General features: G+C 40.7%; 1 protein-coding gene across 1 annotated transcript; it reads right to left on the bottom strand.

Moving 5' to 3' along the window:
* Nucleotides 1-5,378: 5,378 nt before the first annotated feature.
* On the bottom strand, nt 5,379-7,559 carry LOC114887216 (olfactory receptor 145-like). The gene is given in 3 exon segments (XM_029208712.1): nt 5,379-5,622; nt 5,624-6,301; nt 7,552-7,559. Coding segments are annotated over 3 exon segments (930 nt in total).
* Nucleotides 7,560-24,645: the final 17,086 nt, after the last annotated feature.

Raw genomic sequence — 24,645 nt, 5'->3', positions numbered from 1 at the left:
GCATCACTATTTCTTACACATGCAGATTGAGCCTCTGGAAGGCAGTGAGTGGTAGGAGTGTGGACACCAGAGTCAGACATTCTAAATTCAGTTCTTTACTCCACCGCTTACTATTTATTCAATCTTAGGCAAGTTCCTTAACGTCTTTAAGCCTCAGTTTACCCATCTATAAAGCAGAGAGAATTATCTCATACAGTTGTAGGGAAGACTAAATGAGAACTCATATAAAATATTATTATTACTGTTTGAAGAACATGAGTTCCTTGAATGTGAAAATATTGTCCACCTTAATTCTCAGATCACAGTCATTGCAAGATACATGAATGAAGGAGGCAAATGGGACAAGGAGTCATATCTTTAAGGAGGCCAGACTGAATGGCATCTACAACCAAATGTGTGGACAAGCATCTCGGGGCTTTTTTCCTCCTGCTCAAGGCCTAATTCTTCCTTTCATGTAGTCTCACAAGTCACTGATGGGAACCTAGGAAACTGTCATGTGAGCAGGTAAAAAGTGGTGAGAAGTGACACTTCGGAATCATCGGGTTTGGAACACAGAGCATTGGCCTATTGACAGAAAGCAAGTCTCACTTATACATAGACAGGTATCCTCAAAGAGCAAACATATAAATGAGTACTTTACAAACACGAATATTCTCCCATTAAATACCTGCTTGCAGAATTACATTAAATACAGCTCATTTCACCTAATAGTCATATCTCATATTTAAACACCATTTGTCTTTATGTAGAACCAGTGCTGGGGCAGGGAAAGTACAGGATGAGCCTGATTGTTTTGCCAGAAAGTAATAAAGTGCTCAAAATCTAATGGAGGTATATTAAAAAGACATAAGATCCAGTGTGAGGAGGGTCACACTGGACAAATCGTGGACAAATTGAGCATCAAAGTAAATAATGACAATAATGAATCATAACTCAGATAAAATTAGAATGTATGAGTCCACAATGATATAAATGAATGAATGAATAAATATAGAAGAAATAAAGGTTCTTCCTGAGAAAATGCAGGCTAACAAATAACAAAGGTTTGATGGAGTTAGACAGGCCCCATTTTACAACCATCAGAGTAATAGATTCAGGCAAGCACCATCAATGGATGCTAAAACTAGGGTGCGAAAGATTGAAAAGGAACATGACGTTTCATAGTTTCAAAATGTCTCCCCACAATTTACTTCTAATTACAAAGGAAAAAGTGGTAACCTTCCCCAATAAATTACTAAGGAACTTGCAAAGTTTCAAAAACTCTTGTTTTATCAAATGTCCCCAGAAGCAATTCTGAGAGGACATAGAATATATTCATTTGTGTGAGTAAAGAAAAAGGAAGCTTTGCTCTGAGGAAATGGTGCTTTGCAAGGTCAGCAAAGAAGAACCAGATTGTGGTCTTGGTGACTTTTTTTCCAAGTGTATTTATCTTTTGAACACAATCACTCGACTTTATAGTCTCTGTTACTCTGGGGGAAATGGGAGTGTCATACCCCATTTGGGAGTGTCATGAACGATTGACTTCTTTATTGTACAAATTTTTCTTCAGTATGTTGTCTCTGGGATATTAGTTAAAATGGGGAGTACAAAATGAATGCCCAACTGTTGGTATTTTATAAAATTTCCCTCAAAGCCCTATGTTCAATTGGATAGTGATTTAGAGTTTACTATAATACAATACATTTTATATAACACAATACATTTATATAACACAGTACATTTTACTCTTAAGAGAAGTGTAAAGTTGTGGTTTACAAATCATGATAGGGTCTGGCTCCTGCTACAGACGCCAGGTGGCATGTGCCTAAAATTGGGGATCAGGACTAAACATAAGAATAGTACAATCAAGGCATCAGTGATGGGACGTTAGGGGCCAAGCATGTGTTTATCTGTGTGCTGGAAGAGAAGAATGTGTTGCCAGAAGACAAAACAGGGAGGCCCCTGTTCTGTCAGCTGCTAAAACTGCTAGATGCTCCAATCTTGCATCCAACATATATTTGTTAAATCCCCACTCTGCATGTGCCGGGCACTGTGCTTGGTGTGGGACTGTCTCAAAATGGACACCAGGGACTCTGCTCACACAAAACCTACAGTCTTATTTGTGGTAGGGGTGGTTACAGAAAAGAAAGTGAGCAAGGACCCTACATTGTGACCAGCACTTGATAAATTGACTGCAGTGTTCTGCTGTGGGAGCACAGAGCAGAGGTGCAGAAACGAACGGGGGTGGGGGGTAGGAGAAAGATATTCCAGAAAGACACCTCACAATAGATTATCACAGACATAAAGGCTCCAGAGTACGTTCCCTTCCTAGAATTAAAAGGATTACCAGCAATATGATTAAGCCAAGAAAGAGCCATTTAAGAAATAAAAGGAGTATATAAGGAAGGAAAAGAAGGATGGAGAAAACATTTTCAGTTTTGCTCCTTCTTTTCTTACCCATCCTGATACCACAAGTAGTTTATGAAGTAGAGAAAAAAAAAAGATGTAAAAGGAAGAGACAATAATACAAACACCACCATCACCAAAATTAAAGGTGATCAATTTTCATGAGTGCCGCCCTTAACCAGTACAGAGTCTGGCCAGAGTAGACAGTCCAGATGTGTTTACGCTGGTAGTGAGACTGCAAGTTGAGGTAAACTTTCAAGAAGGGATTTTGCAATAAAATTCAAGAAATCTTGTATAATTCAGTAATTCCTTGTCTAGGAATATATTCTGATAGGGTGGGGGGAGACTCAAAGATTTATTGAATGTTGTTAATCAAGCATTATTAATAATTTTGAAATATTAAAATAGTATACAGCAGTAGAAAATGCCCATTGTATATAATACATCCATATGGTAGAATTTTACACAAGTATGAAAATCAAATTGGAGGCAAGAGATCAGAAAAAACATTCTTGCTGTGAGCTCTGTCTTGGGGCACACACTTTTGTAACCAGGGCTGGTGCTTCCTTGTTTTCACAGTGTTCCTTTCTCTCTCCCTCTTTTGGGCTACCCATGACCCTTCATATACATTTTATCTGCTTTTCTATTAATTTATTTATCCAATAATAATTCCTTATTCCCTCCTCTTCTAATTAATTTTCATCAGTTTAAAGCAACTGCTCATAGACTTTGAAAACAAAGGCAACATTGTGTGTATGTATGTGCAGGTACCGTATACTATACGTGCAAAGACTGTCTATAAATATATAATAAGCAACAGTGATGGACCCGAGGGAGGGTACAAAAGGACCAGAAAATTGGAGTGAAGTGGACGTCCTTTCACTGATTATTTTTTGGTAATAATTTTAATTATCATGAACATGTACTGCCCATTTAATATACAAATAAACATATATAGTAAATAGATTGTAGAAATAATGATAGAGCATAATCATTTTTCATATAAGCAAGCATGAGCCCAGAAAGATGAAGCAGTTGTCCCAAGGTCACACAATAAATTAGTGGAAGTGCTGACACTAGGAGGAGAAGATCTAGCAGGAATGGAGATTAAATTTGCTGAGCACTTGCCATTTAATTTTCTTAATAATCCTGTGAAAACATTTGCTCAGAGACATCAGGAAACTTGGTGAAGGTCACATAGCTACTGAGTAAAAGCGAGGGTTCAAATTTGATTCTACCCTCCAATTCCCTAGTCTATACTTTTTCTAGGTCTTTATGCTACTCTCCTCCCCGTCCCAGTCATCCAGATTCCATACTGTCCATCCGTCTTTTCTATGCTGTCTAAAGCACAGTTCTCTCACTCCACTCTCATTCTTTTGAACTCACCCTTATTGATCTGTACAGTCCAAAGGGCAAAACTGTATATCCATCCACACTTCATTTTTCCAAATAGAAGAGACTTTTCCTAAAGAGACTCTCATAAGTCAAAGCTATTTTCACAGCATTTCACATATTGTTGCTTCACCAAAAAAATATTTACCACTTACAATTTTCTTTTAAAACAAAAGGCAACCCTGCCTCCCTTTACATAGTACCGTTAGGCTGTGGGTCTACAAACTTAAGCTGTACAACTCTTCCACCCTTTACTGGAAGTTGTGTCAGCTAGGGTCCCCGCAGAAAACAGATGATCCACTGAAACAAAATGATTGAAAAAGACAACAAGGGAACTATTTGTAGGGGTTTAAAGAGAAAGGTGATTGAGAGAAACCACAAAGGGATGATCGAGCTCCCAAGACTAGCAACAGCCAGGAGACATTGCCACCCCTTGGCATGAAGAGACAAAGGAGGGAGCATTTACTGTAACCAGGTAGGAAACAGGGCATTCAGTTCCTGACACTGTAGCCCAGCTGGAAGGAATTCCAGGAAATAAATATCACAAATATCATGCTCCTCTCACCTTCTGATTTCGTCTGCTGATGCCAACCCAACCAGAAACCAGGGGCCAGGGAGCCCATTGACAGGATCCTCCCGGGGCTTGGAGTAAAGTACAAAGGGCAGCAAGTTAATCTGGAGAGGCACACAGCAAACAGAAGCGGTACCGTCACAGTCAGTGGCCGTTCCCTCTGTGACGGGCTGCTGTGTGGTGCTGACCGGATTACTGACTTACAACACTAGGTTTTCTATGGTTCTGAAATAGTCTCCAGATCCTTAGCTGACCACCCTGAGTGGCAGCCTTCTCTACTCTTGCTTTAAGAGCACAACTTGAAAACAGGGAAATGACTGTGTTTGAAATAATTCCCAAAGCCTGTCCTTCGTAACTTTGACATGTTCTCTGAGGTCTTCCACCCAGCCTGGCCAAATCCCTTAAAGTCCAAGTCCCAGAAGCTCCACATCACTGTCTCAGGAGGTACCATGCTTGCTGCTCTCCAGGCCCTAGCACACTTCCCCCACACACTCTGCAAAATTCTTCAAGAATTTGTCTGGTCATTTAGCCAAGACCATCTCAACAAAATGTTATACCTCCTACCTTCATGCAAAAATGTGATATTTAAAATTAGCCCTTGAAAAGTTGCCTGAAATTTCTGTAGACAGAACCAGACTTTCATGTCCTAGACCAGCTCACATTTGAAATGAAACCTTCCAGGGCTGAGGGAGGAAGAAAGTGAACAGCAATGGAAGGAAATCGTATTAGAAATCAAGAGCCTGGATTCTAGTCACAGTTCCCCTGCTGAGTAATTGCATAACTAATGAACCTTGGTGAAGGTACATAAGCCTGTATCTATTCTCAGAAATATGATAGAACTTAACTAAATGATCCTAAACGTCCACTAAATGTGAGTATCCTCTAGTTTTAAGAGTCTTAATTTAAAGGGCTCTTAAAATGGGAAGGACAAACTTGTTTGAGAAAAAGTAAAAATTTCCTCCGTGTAACCAGTGGAACTTGAATCATCTATGGAAGGAAAAATGTCCCTTTCCTAAGCATTGCCTCTTTCTCAGGAGAATGATTTTTTGCTCAAAGTTTTCTTCATGGCAATTTTGATGTCCTTATTCCTCAGGCTATAGATTAATGGGTTGAGTATGGGCACCACAATGGTATAGAACAAGGAGGACACTTTCCCCAGGTTCATGGGTAAAAGAGAAGATGGTTTGAGGTACATGAACGCCCCTGACCCAAAGAAAAGAGAAACCGCAATTATGTGGGAGCCACAGGTGCTGAAGGCTTTGGACCTGCCCTCGGTGGAGGATACTGGAGAGGATGAGGGCATAAGAAATGAAGATGGTAGCTGTGGGCACACCAATATCAATACCCACAACAACAAAAACTACCGGCTCATTTACATATGTGCTGGTGCAAGAGCGCTCAAGATGGGGAAGGATGTCACACCTGAAGTGGTCAACAAGATTGTTGGCACAGAAGGTCAGTCTCCCCATGCATGCTGTGTGGGCCATGGCCCTAGCAAACCCCATCACGTAGACACCCAGCAAAATAGGTAAGCAGACCTGGGGAGACATGGTGGCCGTGTACACCGGTGGGTTACAGATGGTGACATAGCAGTCATATGCCATCGCTGACAGGATGAAGGACTCAGAGACAGCAAAGAAGGTAAAGAAGAAGAGCTGAGTCATACACCCTGCATAGGAGATGACGTTCTTCGTTGAGACAAAACTCATCAGCATTTTGGGAGTGATAACAGTGGAATAGCAGAAATCTATGAAGGACAAATTATAGAGGAAAAAGTACGTGGGGGTGTGCAGGTGAGAGTTGAGTCCAGTCAGGGTTATCAAGCTCAGGATCCCCACCACAGTGACCACGTAGAAACCTAGAAACAGGAAGAAGAGGGGGATCTGGAGCTCCTGATGGTTGGTTAAGCCTTCGAGGATAAACTCCGTCACAGAAGAGTTCTCAGCTACTGCTCTTATTTAAGGCACTCTGTGGGAACAAGGGAAAAGAGTCACTTAGAGGGAGAGGGGGAGAGAGCACTGCTGCCCTCCCTGTCACCTCCCAGTTCTTTAGAATTAGATCCACACTTGGATATTTTGGACTTCAGCAGAAAGGCCTTTCCAGAAGCTATGGGTCTGTTCCCATGACCCCCTAGTGACTCTGCCTCTGGAGCACCATCGGGGGACGGATCTGCCTCCAAGAGGAGGGCCACTGCTGCTGGGAAGAAGGGACCCAAGGATGCACTGAGGAGTCTCCCGGATCTTTACTTCAGTCCATTTATTGTGTCATTCCAACTCCAGTGTCTGCTCAAGTTTACAGTAACTGGGGTCAGTCTCTGGGAAGAGTCCTCTGAGAGGATGGAGCCAGCCCAGCTGTGCTAGAGTGTCCACCTCATGGTCAACTTGGACAGACCAGAAAAGGAAGGTGGTCCTTCCCAAAACCTTTACTACCTGAGGGTGGGGACTTAGGAAAAGTTCAGCCCAAATGCCGTCACTCACCTCTTTCAGTCTGCAGCTTTAGCCCTGTCCCTGTCGGTCCAACTCTTGCCCTCGATTGTTCAGACAGACAAATGGCTCTGGTGCTAACACAGGTGAAGAAACTAAGTGTGGCCCCTTTAGTCCCTGTTCTATTTGGGAGATCAGAACTTGGACTGCCTTCGAATTCTTTCTGAACTGAAGAACTTGATATCTGATTGAGGCTTTGCCCCAAGGCTTTTTTCCAGCTTGCAGAAGGGAGACAGCATCCTCACCTGTAATCAGTGTCAGGCGGTGACAGGAGACTGAGCAGTTTTATTCTGGTTTTAGAGATCTAGGGACCTGATTAGAAGTAGAAAGCCAGAGGTCCCCCGGGGCCACAGCCCTAAAAATTAACTCTAAAAAGAAGGAACTTTTGCTTATACCCTGGATAATATTTGAATGGGGTTTTAGAAACATTATTTGTTCAGTTAACAGCTACTCAGTGAAATGAAAAAAATAATAATTTACCATTTATTGAGCACTTATTATATACATATACCCAGCAGTCTTCCTCTCCTAGCAGTTGTATGCTGAACCCAGCATGCAAGGATCCAAAGCATTTTACATATAATACTTTATTTTAATTCTCCCCCAAATCCTACGAACTAAGTTTTATCACTCCAATTTTAGAGATGAAGTATTTTACTAAATGTTACAAAGGTCATATGAAATCTAGGTCCATCTAACTCCAAATCTGGTATTTTTAACAATTGCATTTAATATCTCCCTGTGGGAGATAACTAAATGTATAAAGTCTTATCTTCAAGGCTCTGACATTCTCTTGGAAAAGATAAGATAGAATATATCTGACTAAATATGCAAAAAAAGTAATAAGATCCAGAAAAAATTATTTATTAAAAATAAAATGCATCTCTTCAATAAGTGGTGCTGGGAAAACTGGACAGCTACATGTAAACGAATGAAATTAGAACACTCCCTAACACCATACACAAAAATAAACTCAAAATGGATTAAAGACCTAAATGTAAGGCCGGACACTATCAAACTCTTAGAGGAAAACATAGGCAGAACACTCTTTGACATAATTTCGATCCACCTCCTAGAGTAATGAAAACAAAAACAAAAATAAACAAATGGGACCTAATTAAACTTAAAAGCTTTTGCACAGCAAAGAAACCATAAACAAAACCAAAAGATAGCCCTCATAGTGGAAGAAAATATTTGCAAACAAAGTGACCAACAAGAGATTAATCTCTAAAATATACAAACAACTCATGCAGCTCAATATCAAAAAAGCAACCCAATCAAAAAAATGGGTGGAAGATCTAAATAGACATTTCTCCAAAGAAGACATACAAATGGCCAAAAAGCACATGAAATTGGTAGAGCCACTATGGAGAACAGTATGGAGAGTCCTTAAAAAACTAAAAATAGAGCTACCGTATGATCCAGCAGTTCCACTCCTGGGCATATATACAGAGAAAACCATAAATTGAAAAGATACATGGGCCGCAATGTTTGTTGCAGCACTATTTATAATAGCCAGGACATGGAAGCAACCTAAATTTCCACCAACAGATGGATGGTTAAAGAAGATGCGGTACATATATACAATGGAATATTACCCAGCCATAAAAAAGAATGAAATAATGCCATTTGCAGCAACATGGATGGACCTAGAGATTGTCATACTGAGTGAAGTAAGTCAAAGACAAAGACAAGTACTAAAACAGTATTTGGAGCAGGTCTGACCAAAATGTTCCTCATTCCACCTGGGAGAAGCAGCCTCCCCCAAAGCTGTTTGATTCCAGGCAGAAAACTAAATGTGAATCATGAATTTATTGAGTACCTGAAATTCCATTTTGCAGAAAGTTTGGAGTATGTTCTATCAAAATGCCAAAAAGCCAGAAGGAGTAGGATCTGAAATCATCACCAGGTCACAGCCTAATGGAGATTAGCCAAAAAATCCTGTAGTGCCTTGTCCTGAGATCTGCTGCAGCTCTCCTCCCAACATATCTTTGTCTTTGTGAACATCCACATCCCTCCAGGAAAGTGAAGGATGGGCACTACATTTATTCAGTGTATCTTTAAATCGAACATAGAACCTGGCTTGCAGCAACTCACAACATGTTCATTAATCTCAGATTCTCAATCTCGTCATCTGCAGAATGGGGATAATGATAATAATTCACAGGGTTGTTGTGAGAGTTAAATCAAATAATGGAAGACTTTCGCAAGGAGGTGTACACATAGAAAAGCCTTTATAAATGTTATAAGAAATATACATAAAACAAATATAAAATATGTATAATTTAGAAAGGAATAAGGAAGAGAAAAAGCTCATTAAGAGGTAGATGAACCTGAAAGGGGCAAGAGGAGCTCATACAGGGTAGAAGAGGAAGAGAGCTGACAGGAATGAGAGGAGCTCTGAAATAATTTTTTTTTTCTTCAAAATTTTATGTAAGGCCCATCTTTCCGACACAACTTAATCCACAGACAGGCTCAAGGTCCTTGAATATTTCACCTTGTCCCTACTTCGGGTCCAAAACCAATGCTTTGTTTTCAAATAACCACACTCTACCACACCACAAAGGCCAAATCACCAAGTCAGGTGAGCTTTCCTTTACAGTCTCCAATCTTCTCTTTCTGTACCCACTTCTAGTCTCAGTAAAAATCCCTCTTCCCCAAACTCACAGTCCTAAGCTTTCTTTACCTTCAATTCTGTGTCAGAACCAATTCTCTAGAAAGATCTCGCAGATTCATCAACAGTCGACTAAAGCTTATGGGAGATCACAGACATTCCACACCCTCTTCCAGGTATTATTTTTAATGAAGACCGAATCTTTAACCAAAAAAACACATCTCTAATTATGAGCTTTCAGACAGTACTCAATTGATGAGAGGTACATTTTGGTCAGAATGAGGCATTTGGAGTCATCATGCACTGGGTCAGAATGAGGCATTTGGAGTCATCATGCACTGGGTTTATAATGAGAATCTCATTGGTAGCTGTCTGTCTTCCACTTGGCAAGCTAATTATAATCCCTATGTCAGTCCTTTGTATGTGTGTGTGTTTTGTGTGTGAGTGTTGTGTGACACTTGGGCATACCCGGTGCTTGCCAGTCCTCCATACGGGGAATATATTTTGCTCACAGCTCAGTAACAAGAGGCCTCAACCATGAATCTTAACACTTAGAAATTTGCCACTGCCTTGGTGATTACAAGAAATTCCAATCCTTACTCTCACCCCCACTGTAGTCGACTCACAGTTAAAGAAAATAAATCATTATTACAAACCTGAAATGACCCTCACAGGAAAGGGGCACCTTGGGGCACAGAAAGCAAAGAGGACCCAAGCTTCATTAAAAGTTGACTTCTCTAGGAGCTTAGAGGATTCTTGTTTGGATAATAGAACAACCAAGGAAAGTTTCTCTGGATTTATGTCACTTCAGAGCCCGTTGCCATGGGAACTACATTTCAAAATCTTCTCAACTGGGGCTTCACTAAAGTCATGTTCCCTGAAGAGCAGATGAAGCCCGAGCAGGAAGCAGTGTAGGAAGAACTATTCTTAACTGTATTCCTTTTGTTGCAGAACTGCCCTCTTTCCTAAACTTGAATCTCTATCTAGTGCTTCTTTACTTTATTTATTTCCAGTTTTTCTGTCTTTTTAAAATTATGATCTATTTGTGTCCTTCCATGTGTGACACGTGTAAATTCAATACAATGGCTCTCATGCACATGTATTAACCCTCAGATTTCTGGTGGCACAAAGTTGGCCCCAAGTGTATTGACCATCACTACCCACCAGAGGCGGCCAAGTGCAAGTTACAGTTTCATAAGAAAAGGCACAGAACCTGACCAAAGGGAAAAGATGGCAGCTGACAGGTCTTCATTTGACATAGCCTCTGTTAGCTCCTGAGAAAACAAATATCAGGAATTATGTGGCTCTGCATTATATTCAATCTCAATATACTTTTATTAAACATTTTCAACTCCTTAACATGCAAATCTGTACATAAATGGTATATGTATTTAACATAGAGTCCTAGAATAAGAAGGGAACTTGGAGGTCTATATTGGGGGTAATTAACATGTATTGAACACCTGTGTACCAAGCACTCTGCTAGTAATTTTACATACATTATGTCATTTATAGAAAATGAATAATCTACCCAAAGTACAGATTTGGCATGCTTAAAAATATCATCCAATGGATTATAGAATACAAGAATACTAATACTAGTACTAATATTTTATATCTGTAAGTGCTTACTATGTGCCAAAAACTATGCGAAGTGCTTTACACATAATAACTCACTTAATGTTTTTAAAAATCCTATGAAGTAGGTACTGTTATTATCCTGCTTGGCACAAGAACGTTTCCTTGACTCAGAGGAATCAGACTTGGTTATCTCTTTTTTTTTTTTTTTTTTTTAGCAATGAATTCTTTTTCTGTTTTTTTTTTTTAAATTATTTATTTATTTTTGGCTGTGTTGGGTCTTCGTTTACTGTGCGAGGGCTTTCTCTAGTTGTGGTGAGCGGGGGCCACTCTTCATCGCGGTGCGCAGGCTTCTCACTGTCGCGGGCTCTCTTGTTGTGGAGCACAAGCTCCAGACGCGCAGGCTCAGTAGTTCTGGCACACGGGCCTAGTTGCTCCATGGCATGTGGGGTCTTCCCAGACCAGGGCTCGAACCCGTGTCCCTGCATTGGCAGGCAGACTCTCAACCACTGCACCACCAGGGAAGCCCCTGACTTGGTTATCTCTTAGGACAGCCTGGTCTCCTTAAGCCTCCAGGTGTTTGTAGTGATGGAGGAATTAACAGATTAATTAGCTAGAATTAATGATCATAGGAGAAGAGTGGAGAGGAAAGACCAAGTATCAAAGGTGACTGAGATTTCAATCCCAGGACAATGAAAAAAGGAAGTAAAGATGGCAAATAAAGACCTAGATTTAGACCTGTCAAGTGCTGAAAGTACATCTAAGAGGGATGGTCAGGAAAAGCTGTGTGAGATGGAGGCATGAGGAGGAGGTCATCAAGACGTGCACTGGGAAATCATGTAAACAGGGGTGATCACAGATACCACAAGTCAAGGATTAAGGATGAAACTTTTCAATACAAAGGGAGGAGGAAGTTATTAGTAAATGTGACAGAGAAGGCCAGTGTGTTGGCCCTGAGCAGGCTTTGTAGTCAGATGACTTGAGTCCTGATCACATCACTCACTGGCCAAGTAAGATTATAGTGTTTGCCCCTTAGGGACCCAGTCTGTAAGCAGAGAGATTAACATCTAACATATAGGATTGTTGTGGGGAGCAGTTATCATAATTTTAATAAGTAATTTTGAATTAATGAAATATCTTAAGATCCGAATTGTTGCATATCTCTTTTTATCCACTTGGTCAAATTCTGCCTTTTACTTTTCATCCACTGTTTCAGGATTGAATTTCCCCAGCTCCAGCTATATCATAAGTTACTGCAAGGCAAGATGGTATGTCGAAATACTGTTTAATTTGCACACCCAATATTGAACACAGTGACAAGTGCACATATTGTTCATTAATATTTACTAAGTTCAATAGAAAGAAGCGTAAATGTGGTTGAATAAAGTCCAGATTTGAAAATTGATAAGTTCAGGGATACATTTATTTTTTTCAAATATTAAGGAATTTGTTAAGAGTTTTCCTAAATAGCTATGTGGTAAACCCATTTCCAAAAGATAAATAATGTAGATTTCACACGAGTGGTTTTAGTATATTTTTGACATCTTAAATATGCTAATGTTGGCACTGAATGGACAGTCATGTTAGATGGTGTGTACCTATTGGGTGTGACCTCCGTAAACCAGGTATTTACAGAATAGGAAGAACCTCCTGATATTCTGACGACTGGCAAAGGAGAGTTACTCAGTGACAGAAAGAGCTGCAAAGTCTTCCCAAGTCGGGAGCTGCCCAGAGCTCAGTTTCATCATAGCCCACAGTTTGGGGCTCTTAAAATAGGAATCCATTTTTAAGTGACATTTATCTCAGGAATATGTATGCTACTATAAAAAGCAAATTACACTAACACTAGCAATGTAAAATATATGATTTCAAGGTGTGTTAAGGGTACACCATGTTCCAAGACTGTGCCAGAGGGAGAAAAATGCAAGGCCATAGCATGGCCTTATTTAAAGGCAGTTCGATGGAGGGGAGGTTATTCTAGGCGTTGGTGGGGATGTCTCAATGGATTTTTTAAAAATAAATCCTAAAAATTAAGATTCACTAATTTTGTAGAAAGCAACAGCCTTTCTTTGTTGGACAGAGATGTCTCAGAAATCCTAATTGCAGGATGGTGAAGACGCTGCTATTTTTTAACATCTTTACTGGTCAGGAAAGCCACAAAACCTCTGTAAAATGTACTTTTCAAAGCTTTTTCTAGGGAACTTTTCTAAAGACTAGTTTTAATCAAGATGCAATGTGATGTAGTTGAAGGAACCAGGTTTAGGAGTCTAAAGATCTAGTTGTGTGGCCTTGGAAAAGTAAAAATGGTTTTCAGTCTGTGATTTCCTCTTCCGTAAACAGGAATATCAAACCTGCTTTATCTACCTCATGATGTTATCTACAGTACACCAGGTGTATTCCTTCCCTGCTCATCATTAAATGAAGTTTCTCAAATTTCCAACCTCCCCTTTCTTATCTGCCTGTCCCATACAGTTTCCCAGAATAATTCCGTCCACTCCTATGGTTTAAATGTCATTAACTGATGTGTTAATTATGAATTAATTGCTTTAAGTATTTAATTGTTGAAAGGACTCACAACATTCAAACGTTTTACACTCACAGAACAGCTTTATCACAAGTACAGCAACAGCACAAGAAGGGTATGCAATGAAAGAGGTCCAGATATTTTTGGCATGGGCTTCCTTGCCCTCCCACCACTGGATTACATAAAATGCACTTTGTCACTGGGTCTTGAATCACCAACAGCATACGTGGGAAGTTTCTTGGTACCGAGAAGCCCCTTTTATATGCTCCTTTTATAATGAACTGGTCTTGTAGACATAGTCTACAAGATGGCAAATAAAGACCTAGATTTAGACCTTTTATAATGAACTGGTCTTGTAGACATAGTCTACCTATGAGACCAGCCTGAACCGTTGAGACCCCTCAGCCTCTGCCAAAACCAAGTATTATTATTGCTATTATTATTTTATTAAATTATTATAATCCAATTATTATTACCAGACAGTGTTGGCAAGCTGGTACATCCTGCCCTAAAACGGTTCAGGAGCCCATGGTTATAAAACACTCTTATCTTTAGTAAGTATATTCCATAGCCTTGGCCACTGGTCAGTACCATGCCTCAGGGAGCTCTGAAGATAAACATGCAATCAATCCATACTGGCTAAAATGAACCCATGCTATAAAATTGATAGCTGCCAAATGTATGTGTCTAGCTCAGACTTATACCCTCTACCATCAACAGCCTATCAGACATCCCCACTTGAATATCTCAAACACCTAAAACTCAGTCATGTGCAATAAATTTCTCTTCTCCCTAAAATGTTCTTTAATGAAGGCAAAATACAAAATTAACAAAGAAAATTAACACAGTCTTCTTATTTGCTGACCTCTCCACCCAGTCCCAAATCATAGATATTGATAATTGAGCTGAAACTTAACTTCTCAGTAAGGATTCAAAAAGCCTGTCACTAGCCAGGACATGGAAGCAACCTCAGTATCCATCAACAGATGAATGGATAAAGAAGTTGTGGCACATATATACAATGGAATATTACTCAGCCATAAAAAGAAACGAAATTGAGTTATTTGTAGTGAGGTGGATGGACCTAGAGTCTGTCATACAGTGAAGTAAGTCAGAAAGAGAAAAACAAATACCATATGCTAACACATATATATGGAATTTAAGAAAAAAAATATGGTTCTGAAGAACCTGGGGTAGAACAGGAATAAAGACACAGATGTAGAGAATGGACTTAAGGACATGGGGAGGGGGAAGGGTAAGCTGGGACGAAGTAAGAGAGTGGCATGGACATATATACACTACCAAATGTAAAATAGATAGCTAGTGGGAAGCAGCCACATGGCACAGGGAGATCAGCTCCGTGCTTTGTGACCACCTAGAGGGGTGGGATAGGGAAGGTGGGGGCGAGACGAAAGAGAGAGGAGATATGGCGATATATGTTTATGTATAGCTGATTCACTTTGTTATATAGCAGAAACTAACACACCATTGTAAAGCAATTATACTCCAATAAAGATGTTTAAAAAAAAAAAACACCTGTCACTTAGTAGTTAGTTACCATATGCAAAGCAAAACAAGCTATTTGGCATGGATAATCAGAGAGCTACATCTTTTTATTTTTAATCTTTTTATTTCGTTGTTAATACACAAAGTTAGCTCTCTGTATCCTCAGGTTCTGCATTTGCGGGTTCAACCAGAGATTGAAAATATTCAAAAAAGAAAAAATTCCAGAAAGTTCCAAAAAGTTAACTTGAATTTGCCTCATACCACCAACTATTTACATAACATTTACATTGTATTTACAACTATTTACATAGTATTTACGTTGTATTAGGTATTATAAGCAATCTTGAGATGATTTAAAATATACAAGTATATGGGAGGATGTGTGTAGGTTATATGCAAGTACTACTCCATTTTATATAAGGGACTTGAGCATCCCCGAGTTTTGGCATCCACAGGGTGGGGGGCATCCTGGAACCAGTCCTGGAACCAGCAGATACTGAGGGATGACTGTATATACCCACATATATATGCATAACTTTGCATTAATGCATAAATGCAGACACATGATTTTTTGTGAATGTGTGCGCTTGATATAAGGCCCAACATTATGTGTTGCCTTGACATCTGAGGGAAACCAGGAGGGCCTCGAATGGCCTAACCATGAGTTCCCCACCCAACTCCAGTCCCACTGATGAGGTCTCCCAACCAAGCAACCCCCCCTTATCATGGGGTCCAGGCACAGTCCCTGCTTCTCCCTGAGTATCCTAGAGTTTCGGTGCCCTGTTAGCCTGAGAAGGTATTCAGATAAGCCAATTACCTTCTCCCCTGGGAACCAGGGGCACCTCATCCTCTCAATACTAGGAAGCCTGCTTCCCACAGCCCCTGGATGTCCTCTCTGTTTCTAGTGCAACCCTCTCGTGAAACTGCATGACCTGCAGTGTTCCCCCCACCCCAGGTTGTGAGTATACGTGAGTAGTAAACTTCTGTTAACCCATCTGTCCAATGCTGGGTGTTGTGTGTCCAACCATCCCCATAACCATGGGTAGGGATCCCTCATCAATGGGGTGAATAGGAAATGAATAAAATAGTGCAGCCCTTTTGAAAACTCTTTTTGAGGACAACCTGGCCACAGTACAGATATTATTGATGTGGTGTCTAAAAAAAGGAAGTTTTTCTGGGACTTCCCTGGTGGTGCAGTGGATAAGACTCTGTGCTCCCAATGCAGGGGGCCTGGGTTCAATCCCCAGTCAGGGAACTAGATCCCACATGCATGCCGCAACTAAGAATTCACATGCCGCAACTAAGAAGGCCACATGTTGCAACTAAGGGGGCCACATGCCACAACTAAGGAGCTGACGAGCTGCAACTAAGGAGCCTGCCTGCTGCAACTAAGACCCCACGCAAACAAATAAATAAATATTTTTAAAAAGTAAGATTTTCTGTTATCTTCTTGGTGTTTGACTGCTTTTACTCCATTAAAGCTAATACCTTCAGATTCTGCCTAGAATGAGGCTCAGTTATCAACAAACAATGCTTTCACCCCAATTTATGCCTCCTGTTTCAGCTTTTAATAACCTCTCTCCAGATTCCCAGAGGACCCAGCTGTATTGGACTAAAAAGTTTCAGGCCTAGGGAAAAACTAACGATAAATCCAAATGCCAAACCAATTAAATCAGAAGCTTGAGATGGGGCCCTGGCAGCAGTAGTTTTTTAAAGCTCCTCGGGTGATGCCAAAGGACAACCAAGGTTAGGGAGCATTGTTGCAGGTAGCAAAACCTCCAGGTCTTGCGCCTCATTTCGTCTCACCTTCATGATTTCAGAATCAAGAAGACCCTGGTTGGTTTGATAGAGAGGAGAAGTTCCTATAATCAGTTGTCTCGTTTCTACTCAATAATTTCTAGGTTGTCCCTTCCAAAAATTCCTTTAATAATGGTAAAGAAAAATGTATCCCAAACATGGAAAAAATGTATGTAGATGATTGACTAATTCTTTGACATCGAGCTAGAGCATTTTCCAAAATACCTGCTTGACCCTAATCTGATACTCTTGGAGAATATCACAGTGTATTTGACTAACAATTCACAAATGATAAAGGGGAAGGCATTTTTATAAGCCTTATAAGGCGAGATTTTTGCATAAATTGATGTCATCATAATTTGTATAATTTAGTAAAGGAGTTAACCCTAAAGGGAATATGGTTTTACTAACCTGTAGGACATTAATCAGTCATATATCTAGCATGGCAGTCTTACTCCAGCATCGTTTTCCTAGCTATTTACATATATGTGTTTGATTTTATATATTCCTATATAAAATTGTGTGTGTGTGTGTGTGTGTGTAAGCTGTTCTTAGAAACAGTTTCTTTGTCTTCTTACTAGTTGCCTCATTAATAAATAAAATTAAATTTTGACATGTGCTAATAACAAGTAAATATTTGAGTCAAGCTTTTTCAAATTAATAGCAATAATATGAATAGTTATTTCTTGGATGCTTAATAGAAGCCAGACATTGTACTCAGTCTTTATATACTTTATCTCATTTAATTTTTTTTTAATAAAATTATTTATTTATTTATGGCTGCATTGGGTCTTCGTTGCTGTGCGCGGGCTTTCTCTAGTTGCGGTGAGCTGGGGCTACTCTTCATTGCAGTGTGCCAGCTTCTCATTGAGGTGGCTTCGCTTGTTGCGGAGCATGGGCTCTAGGCACGCACGCTTCAGTAGTTGTGGCACGCGGGCTCAGTAGTTGTGGCTCACGGGCTTTAGAGCACAGGCTCAGTAGTTGTGGCACACGGGCTTAGTTGCTCCGTGACATGTGGGATCTTCCCAGACCAGGGCTCAAACCCGTGTGCCCTGCATTGGCAGACAGACTCTTAAGCACTGAGCCACCAGGGAAGCCCTCATTTAATTCTTAATGAAATAGTTTCTGTTATTATACTAATTTTACAAATGAAGGAACTGAAATTTATGGAAGTTGGTAATTTTCTAGAATTCACAAAAGTAAGAGGTCCAGGAAGCTAATTCAGATTGTCATACTCTAGCAATCAAATTCTTAGCCAAAGACAATCTGTTTTCTCTGAGTTTGTAATCTCTCTGTACCTGGCCTAATAGTTTTGCATAAACATACACTTCAAATTTCAATATCTCCCCCAAAATAGCTTCCTTAGATCCCCTCCTTCCAGTATCTGCCCCCAACTCCCTCTCTTTAGAGGGAACTTCTTTCATATGACCAAGGAAGGATATAGTCCTGACTAAATAGTCCACATTTTCCTGCCCCTAACTTCTGCATCTGCTATCACCCTGCCCCTGTAAGTTCAAAACCCACATTTAAAGCACGAGCTGGCAGTGGTACCCCACTGTATAGTTTAAAACCCACTTAATACCATATCTTAATCAATCCTTGCAATTCTGGGAGAACGTACTATTTTCCTATTTTACAGAAAAGAAGACTGGGGCATATATAACCTCTGTAACCCCAGTGGAGGTCTTTTGCCTTCAAGTTTCAAAATTTATGATCTTTCTAATATTCTATCATGCAATTCATCCCCTGACTTCTTCAGAAGACCTTTGGGTCTAAAAGGAAATTCTAACAGTGAGATTGAAACATTTTGGAAAAAGATCAGGCTCAGGGAGACAAACCGTGTTGGGGGATGAATCAGAGCTCAGAGCCAACGTCCCTGGGACAAAGTGTACTATGAGGGGGAGCAATCCTAGATGAGTTTGGATCTCCAGTTGCATCCCAGACAACAAAATGAAGGCCTTCAATGTGTTTAAAAAAATCAAACCAAATCCCACAGCAATTAAATGGGTGGTCTGGCTCCACAGCACTCCCTCTCCTCCACTCACCTCATTAATGAGAGAGCAGCATAAAGCCACAGGGCTCCACCTACTCGGGAGAGCAGCCTGGCACCAGGCCCAGGTGAAGCCCCAGCCTCTGCATCTTCCACCAGCAAGGACCCAGTCCAGGTCAAACCTCCCTGTAATTATCACTGTCCTGGCCCATAGCATGCTGTGTTATTTAGAGAATCATCTCTTGCTCCTAGCACAGATACTCCCAATACTGGAACTGCAGACACTCTCTGCTGAGAGCCAGCTGCCTGAAGCCGTTGTATCCTCACTCTGCCCATCCTGGGATTCCATCCTGACAGCTCTGTATACCCACCCTTAGTAACACCATGTCACATATACAGCTGCAAAGCACATGGATGCTTCCAGGCACCCCACTGCCTCCACAGGGCCCCCACCCTAAGGGATTGGGCCCAATGCACCCCTTGGATCTGATGGTCAAGTTCATAGCTATAGGCTTCCCACTGTTGCTGATGTTGGCATTTTCCCAAGTGTTCTCCTTACTGCCATGGTCCACTTTTGAATTGTAGCCCATATTTTGAAAAACCCTAGTCTGAAAAGCATGCATGTCCTTTGGAGACAAAAAGAGAAAAGACAAAAAATGTAAGAAAGTTATTATTATATTATCACCTCCATAATTATTATCAGCGCCATAATTTTTCAATCAAAAACCTAGAAACAAGCTATTTTATCTTCAGGTTAGTTTTTATTATCTTGGGAAATAAAATTTCTAATTATGTAGTTCTTACTTTTGGGGCACAATATGTTTTCAGGACTTAGAAGTCTCAAAAGTTCTTAGGCAAGACAGTTATCATCTCTGAACTGTCTTTCACTCCTTATCCCCAAAAGCTATTGATTACATATGGTTTGTGCCTAACGCTTCCTGGTACATAGTATGTGCTAAATAAATGTTGTTGCTTGTATTTCTTCTTTGCTTTTCTTCCCACCTCTTATAAACCCCATCTAAATCATTGTTACTTGTACTGTTTGGGCTCTTGATTTATTCAGCCACTCCACAATCCCTGTTAAAGAGAACGTGGAAGAGCTGGGAGATCTGACCCTTTTTTTTTCTTATGATGCTATCTGTTTCTAAATTATTCATGGAGGGACCCTCAAACTCACATTGCCTGTTTCTTCACCATAAAATGGGGAAAAGCATCAGTGTCTCTAATTTCTCTTTCTTGGGGAACGATGATGGGAAAACCGAAGCCAAGGGCATTCCCACTGTATTCACTCCTTTCCTCCAAGATCATTCCCAACCTATACCGCTCCTCTGAGGCAATAAGTCCTCTAAAAGATGTCACCTATCCCAGGAAGTGGATATCAACATCATCCTGCAGGAGCACTGGTACCAAAATGCAGGTTAGCAGACACAGCCAGCCGCTGGCCTGTCTGGGTCCAGTAGCCGTTTGGAAAGAGAACTCCCAGACTAGAAGCCTGAGTCAGTGTATTTAGCTGGCCCAGGGCAAACAGAAGAGTGAATGCTGTCCCCTTTCCTACCATGGCACAGCAAGGCCCAACCAGAAGACTTGGGCACAGGAGATGGACAGCACCTGCCAAATGCAAAAATCTGGAAAGAGGCTAAGAAGTAGCCCCCAGAGAATTCCTTTGTCTCAGTTCTCATCCTTTATCGCAGCAGAGGGCTGCCTGAACAGTATTCCTGTTCCAGGGCTTCCTATGGGGGCTTCTTTCCCAGTAACTTCAGTAACCAGTAGGGTGCCTTTGTGGTCAGCCCATGTGGGAACTGGGCTCACCACAAACACTCACCACAGACACTCACCACAAACACGAGACTCGCCAAGACAAGATGGGAAGTCCCATTTTCCTGGGTTAGATTCACAGCCCACCTCTAGATACCTTCTGCTGCTTGAGACAACAGTGGCAGCATCACATTCTCTGTTTCATCTGAGTTTCTTTTATTCATGTTATAATCCTTCTTCAAATGCTGGGTGATCCTTGGCTGTTCTCTTGAAACTAAGAATATCCTAAGGACACTCAGTGGGTTTGGGCCACACTTGGAAACTAGAGGACTTCACTCTTCAGTGGGTCACGTGGGCTATTTTATTGGAGAAACCCTAACTTCAGTATCTATAGGTCTTTCCTCATAGGCTGGTCAGTTTCACCAGAAAGGAGATCCCAGTCTCCTAATTTAAGAGTGGAGAGAGAGTGGCCTTAATAACAATGCTGCCCACATTCAGAGAGTTTGGTGATTAAGTCCAAAAATTTCAACCCTGTCTTTTCAGTTCAGTCCCCTGCCCATGGCTGTGCCTGGTGTCCAGGGTCCAGGGTACCCCTGGTTCAAACTCTCCAAAGAGTAAACCTTAAGATTTCTGCCAGGCCACGGAAGGACAGGAAAATTGCAAAACTGTACCTGTGAGAGGGGAGGGGAGTAAGAAAGAAAAAGCATGTATTATGTCAACAATTATTCTGACGTATTAATATAAGTAGTGTCAACTAAAAAAATGTTCACAGCCTAAAAGTTGAGAGTTATGTTTTATTCGGAGGACACACTGAGGACTTCAAGCCCAGGAGGCAGCATTTCAAGTAAGCCTGAGAAAACTGCTCTGAGGAGGCAAAGGGGGAGCAGGATATATAGGAGTTTGGCAACAAAGGGCAGGTAGTAGGAACAAAAGATTATTGTTAGTAAAAGAAAACTAGATATCTCAAGTTAAGGAATTTAGCCCTTTTCTATGTATGGGAAGATGCAGGAGTCTGGGCTCACTGGAATCATTCCTTTGATATGCACCTCAGCTATCTGGGACCAGTATCCTGTGTTTTCACGTCCTGAGTTTCCTCAGGGCTCACCGTGGGGAGTGGCTGCAGTCTGATGGCTGCTAGATGGCAGGTATTCTTTTCCTGCCTGAGTTCCCTCAGGGCTCACCAGCTCATCGGTGGTGGCTGCAATCACTGTTGACTGTGACATCCTTTGTTTACTGATATGGCAGGCAATATTTTATTTCTCAGTAGCAAGTTGCTTAAAGGCTCTAAACTCCAGTTACCTCATCTGTTAAATGGGTTAATAAAACCTATCTTCACCATTGTGCAGCTCAGGAAGTGGGCCTCTTTTTTATCCCTATGCAGTGTATAGATTTTCAAGAACAAATTTCACTAAATTGTATGTGGGATATGAAGCCTCACATTTCCTTTTGAAAGGAAGAAAATGGCGGTGGGGGGGGAGGAGTTTCAAGCACTATGCAAAATGCTTTTCATAAATTATGTACATTAACATTAGTAGCAGCCTTGTGAGACTAGTATTATTTCTATTTTACAGGTAACTAAACAGGGTTTAAGGAAGGGAAATAATTGGCTCAAATACACTTGGTTAGTAAAAGATAGAGCAGAGCTGCAAACCCATGCCTGCCATATCTCAGGTTATGCTCTCACCAGTGCACCGTGCTACAGTATAACCAAACGTTTACGTTATAACTCTGATTAGAAATTTGTAGTTACAAATTAGGTGGGCTTCAGGGAAGAATCAATTCTTTAATTCTCAGAAAAATTGAAGCCATATACCAATATCATTCAGTGCAAAGTATATGGGATGTATGGCTAGTTGGAGCTGGTTCAATCTCTAGCTCCTTCATTTATTTCGAGAACAAAAATGAACTCTGCAAGGTAGTAGGATTCCTTTTGCAGGTTAAAGGCATTGGCAGTGCTGGTCTCCCAAGGGAGAAGTCGATAAACAAAAGCCGACTCTGAGAAAGATAGTCCTAAGTGCAGTGAGGAAGGAGAAGTCAGTGTCCCACTATGTCTGAACATTAAGACATAGACATTATGCACATGAGACTTCAAATACTGAGGGTGGAAGGTGGCTTCTTCCACAGGAGATGGAATGAGAGTAACCCCTGGGGGGCACACACTGAAGATGAGTAACATGTAAGACACATTCTCCACAAAAGTGTTTGTGTGTGTGTATACATATATATGTACATTTTTTCTTATGTATTAATACATATTATACAGACAAAAAAGAATCTTAAGTGTCACTGAATTTTTCCATATGATAGATCTATATACATACAATGCAGGTACTCCCTAGCCTTCAGGACAACCATTTTGGAAGCTTCATTTGAAAGTCAGTGGCCTAGGGACTTCCCTGGTGGTCCAGTGGGTAAGACTCCACACTCTCAATGCAAGGGACCCAGGTTCAATCCCTAGTCGGGGAACTAGGTTCTGCATGCATGCTGCAACAAAGAGTCCACATGCTGCAACTAAAAAAAAAAAGATTCCGCATGCCGCAACAAAGATCCTTCATGCTGCCAACTAAGACCCGGCAGCACCAAAAATGAAAATATAAATATTAAAAAAGTAAATTAAGTATTAAAAAAATATTTGAAAGTCAGTGGCCTGGCTTTTATGCAGCCCTTTTTCCAGGGACAGCCTGTGAGGCCTGCATGCTGGGCAGTGTTGTTGGCCTCAGGTAGAAGACCTAAGGGCAAGAGGAGAAGGAATCTCCAGTGAAGAGTCTGGGTCACTTGGTCCAATAACTTCTCTGTACTCAGAGAATCTCCTTCCCGTTTCAATTTTGAATGTTCTAAGGTTAACTTTTAGAAGAATAGCATTCTCTTTTAGCATGAAGACTCTTCTACTCAGCGTGTTTTTCATTCTCCCGTGAGTTTCAGCAAACGTAAAGCAATAACCAAGCAAAGACATGAGACAAAAGTAATTATCTTGGTTCCTTAGGGTATAAAATAAAACTCCTTTCTTTCATTTTATAATTTATTGTCTATCACTCTATTCATTTATAAGATCTAAAAATATGTATAGGCAACGATTTTTGGCTATATTACTGTTTGAAATTCAAAAACAGTCCTTCCAGTTCAGCATGCATTAAAATGCTGGATTTTTTTTTTTAAAAAGCACAATTTTGGTGCCTGACTTAGCTGTCAGGAAAGTAAAGAAGTTCCTGGGAGGGGCAGAAAAGATAAGAAGATGGGAATAAAATGAAGTAGGTGAGCTTGCTCTTACCCTGGGGAAACTGGCCTTCCCTACAGAAGGGGAGAAGCACATCATACGCTCAGCTTGGTCTCCCAGTCCTAGCAGTTAGGAGCATTCCTCCCCCTTGAGGAAGAATGAGGAAGGAAATTCCTCCCACTCTTTATCCTCCTGGGGCCTGGAAAGATAGGTACCCAATTAGACCAAAGAAAATCTGCCCATTCACAGGAATTATTTGCACAAAGCCATATTTCCTTTCACAGATAAGCATATAAATACATGTACCACATATGCACATAATGACATGCTAAATACTTGCTTCCAAAGTTCCATAAATATAATTCAAATATCTTTAATACGAAACACTTTTAAAGTCAAAGAAGTATCTAAAAAAAAGTTAAAAACACAAATTCTCATGCATTGTTTCCCCCTCATATTTTCTGTTTTCCTGTATTAATTAATACTGTGCCATGATCTGCGAGCCCAGGATATTCAGGTACGTTTTTTTGATAAAGGAATAAAATTTTTCTGAACAATTATCATAACTGTGCAAGAGCAATTCAGAGAGACGTTAGCTCTATTTGGGGGCTGTTATTTAAGGAGCCTGCTCTCCCACAGCATAAATAACTTCAAGAAGAGAAAGGGTAGAGACCCTGCTCTGAAGATATTCACCAGCACTTCCTACTTAGGACGACATTCCTGAATTCAGAGCGTGCACAAGGCCCTCTGCCATTCTCTGTGTGGGCAGGCAGGGGAAAGAGATATGTAACTGCTGATTGTATCTCTGTTTCACCTTGTGCCTCTATCCTACAGCC

The sequence above is a fragment of the Monodon monoceros genome, unplaced genomic scaffold (assembly GCF_005190385.1).
Source record: "Monodon monoceros isolate NGI ecotype Baffin Bay Population unplaced genomic scaffold, NGI_Narwhal_1 Super_Scaffold_7, whole genome shotgun sequence".
Lineage (NCBI taxonomy): Eukaryota > Metazoa > Chordata > Mammalia > Artiodactyla > Monodontidae > Monodon > Monodon monoceros.
This window is presented reverse-complemented; position numbering and strand designations above follow the sequence as displayed.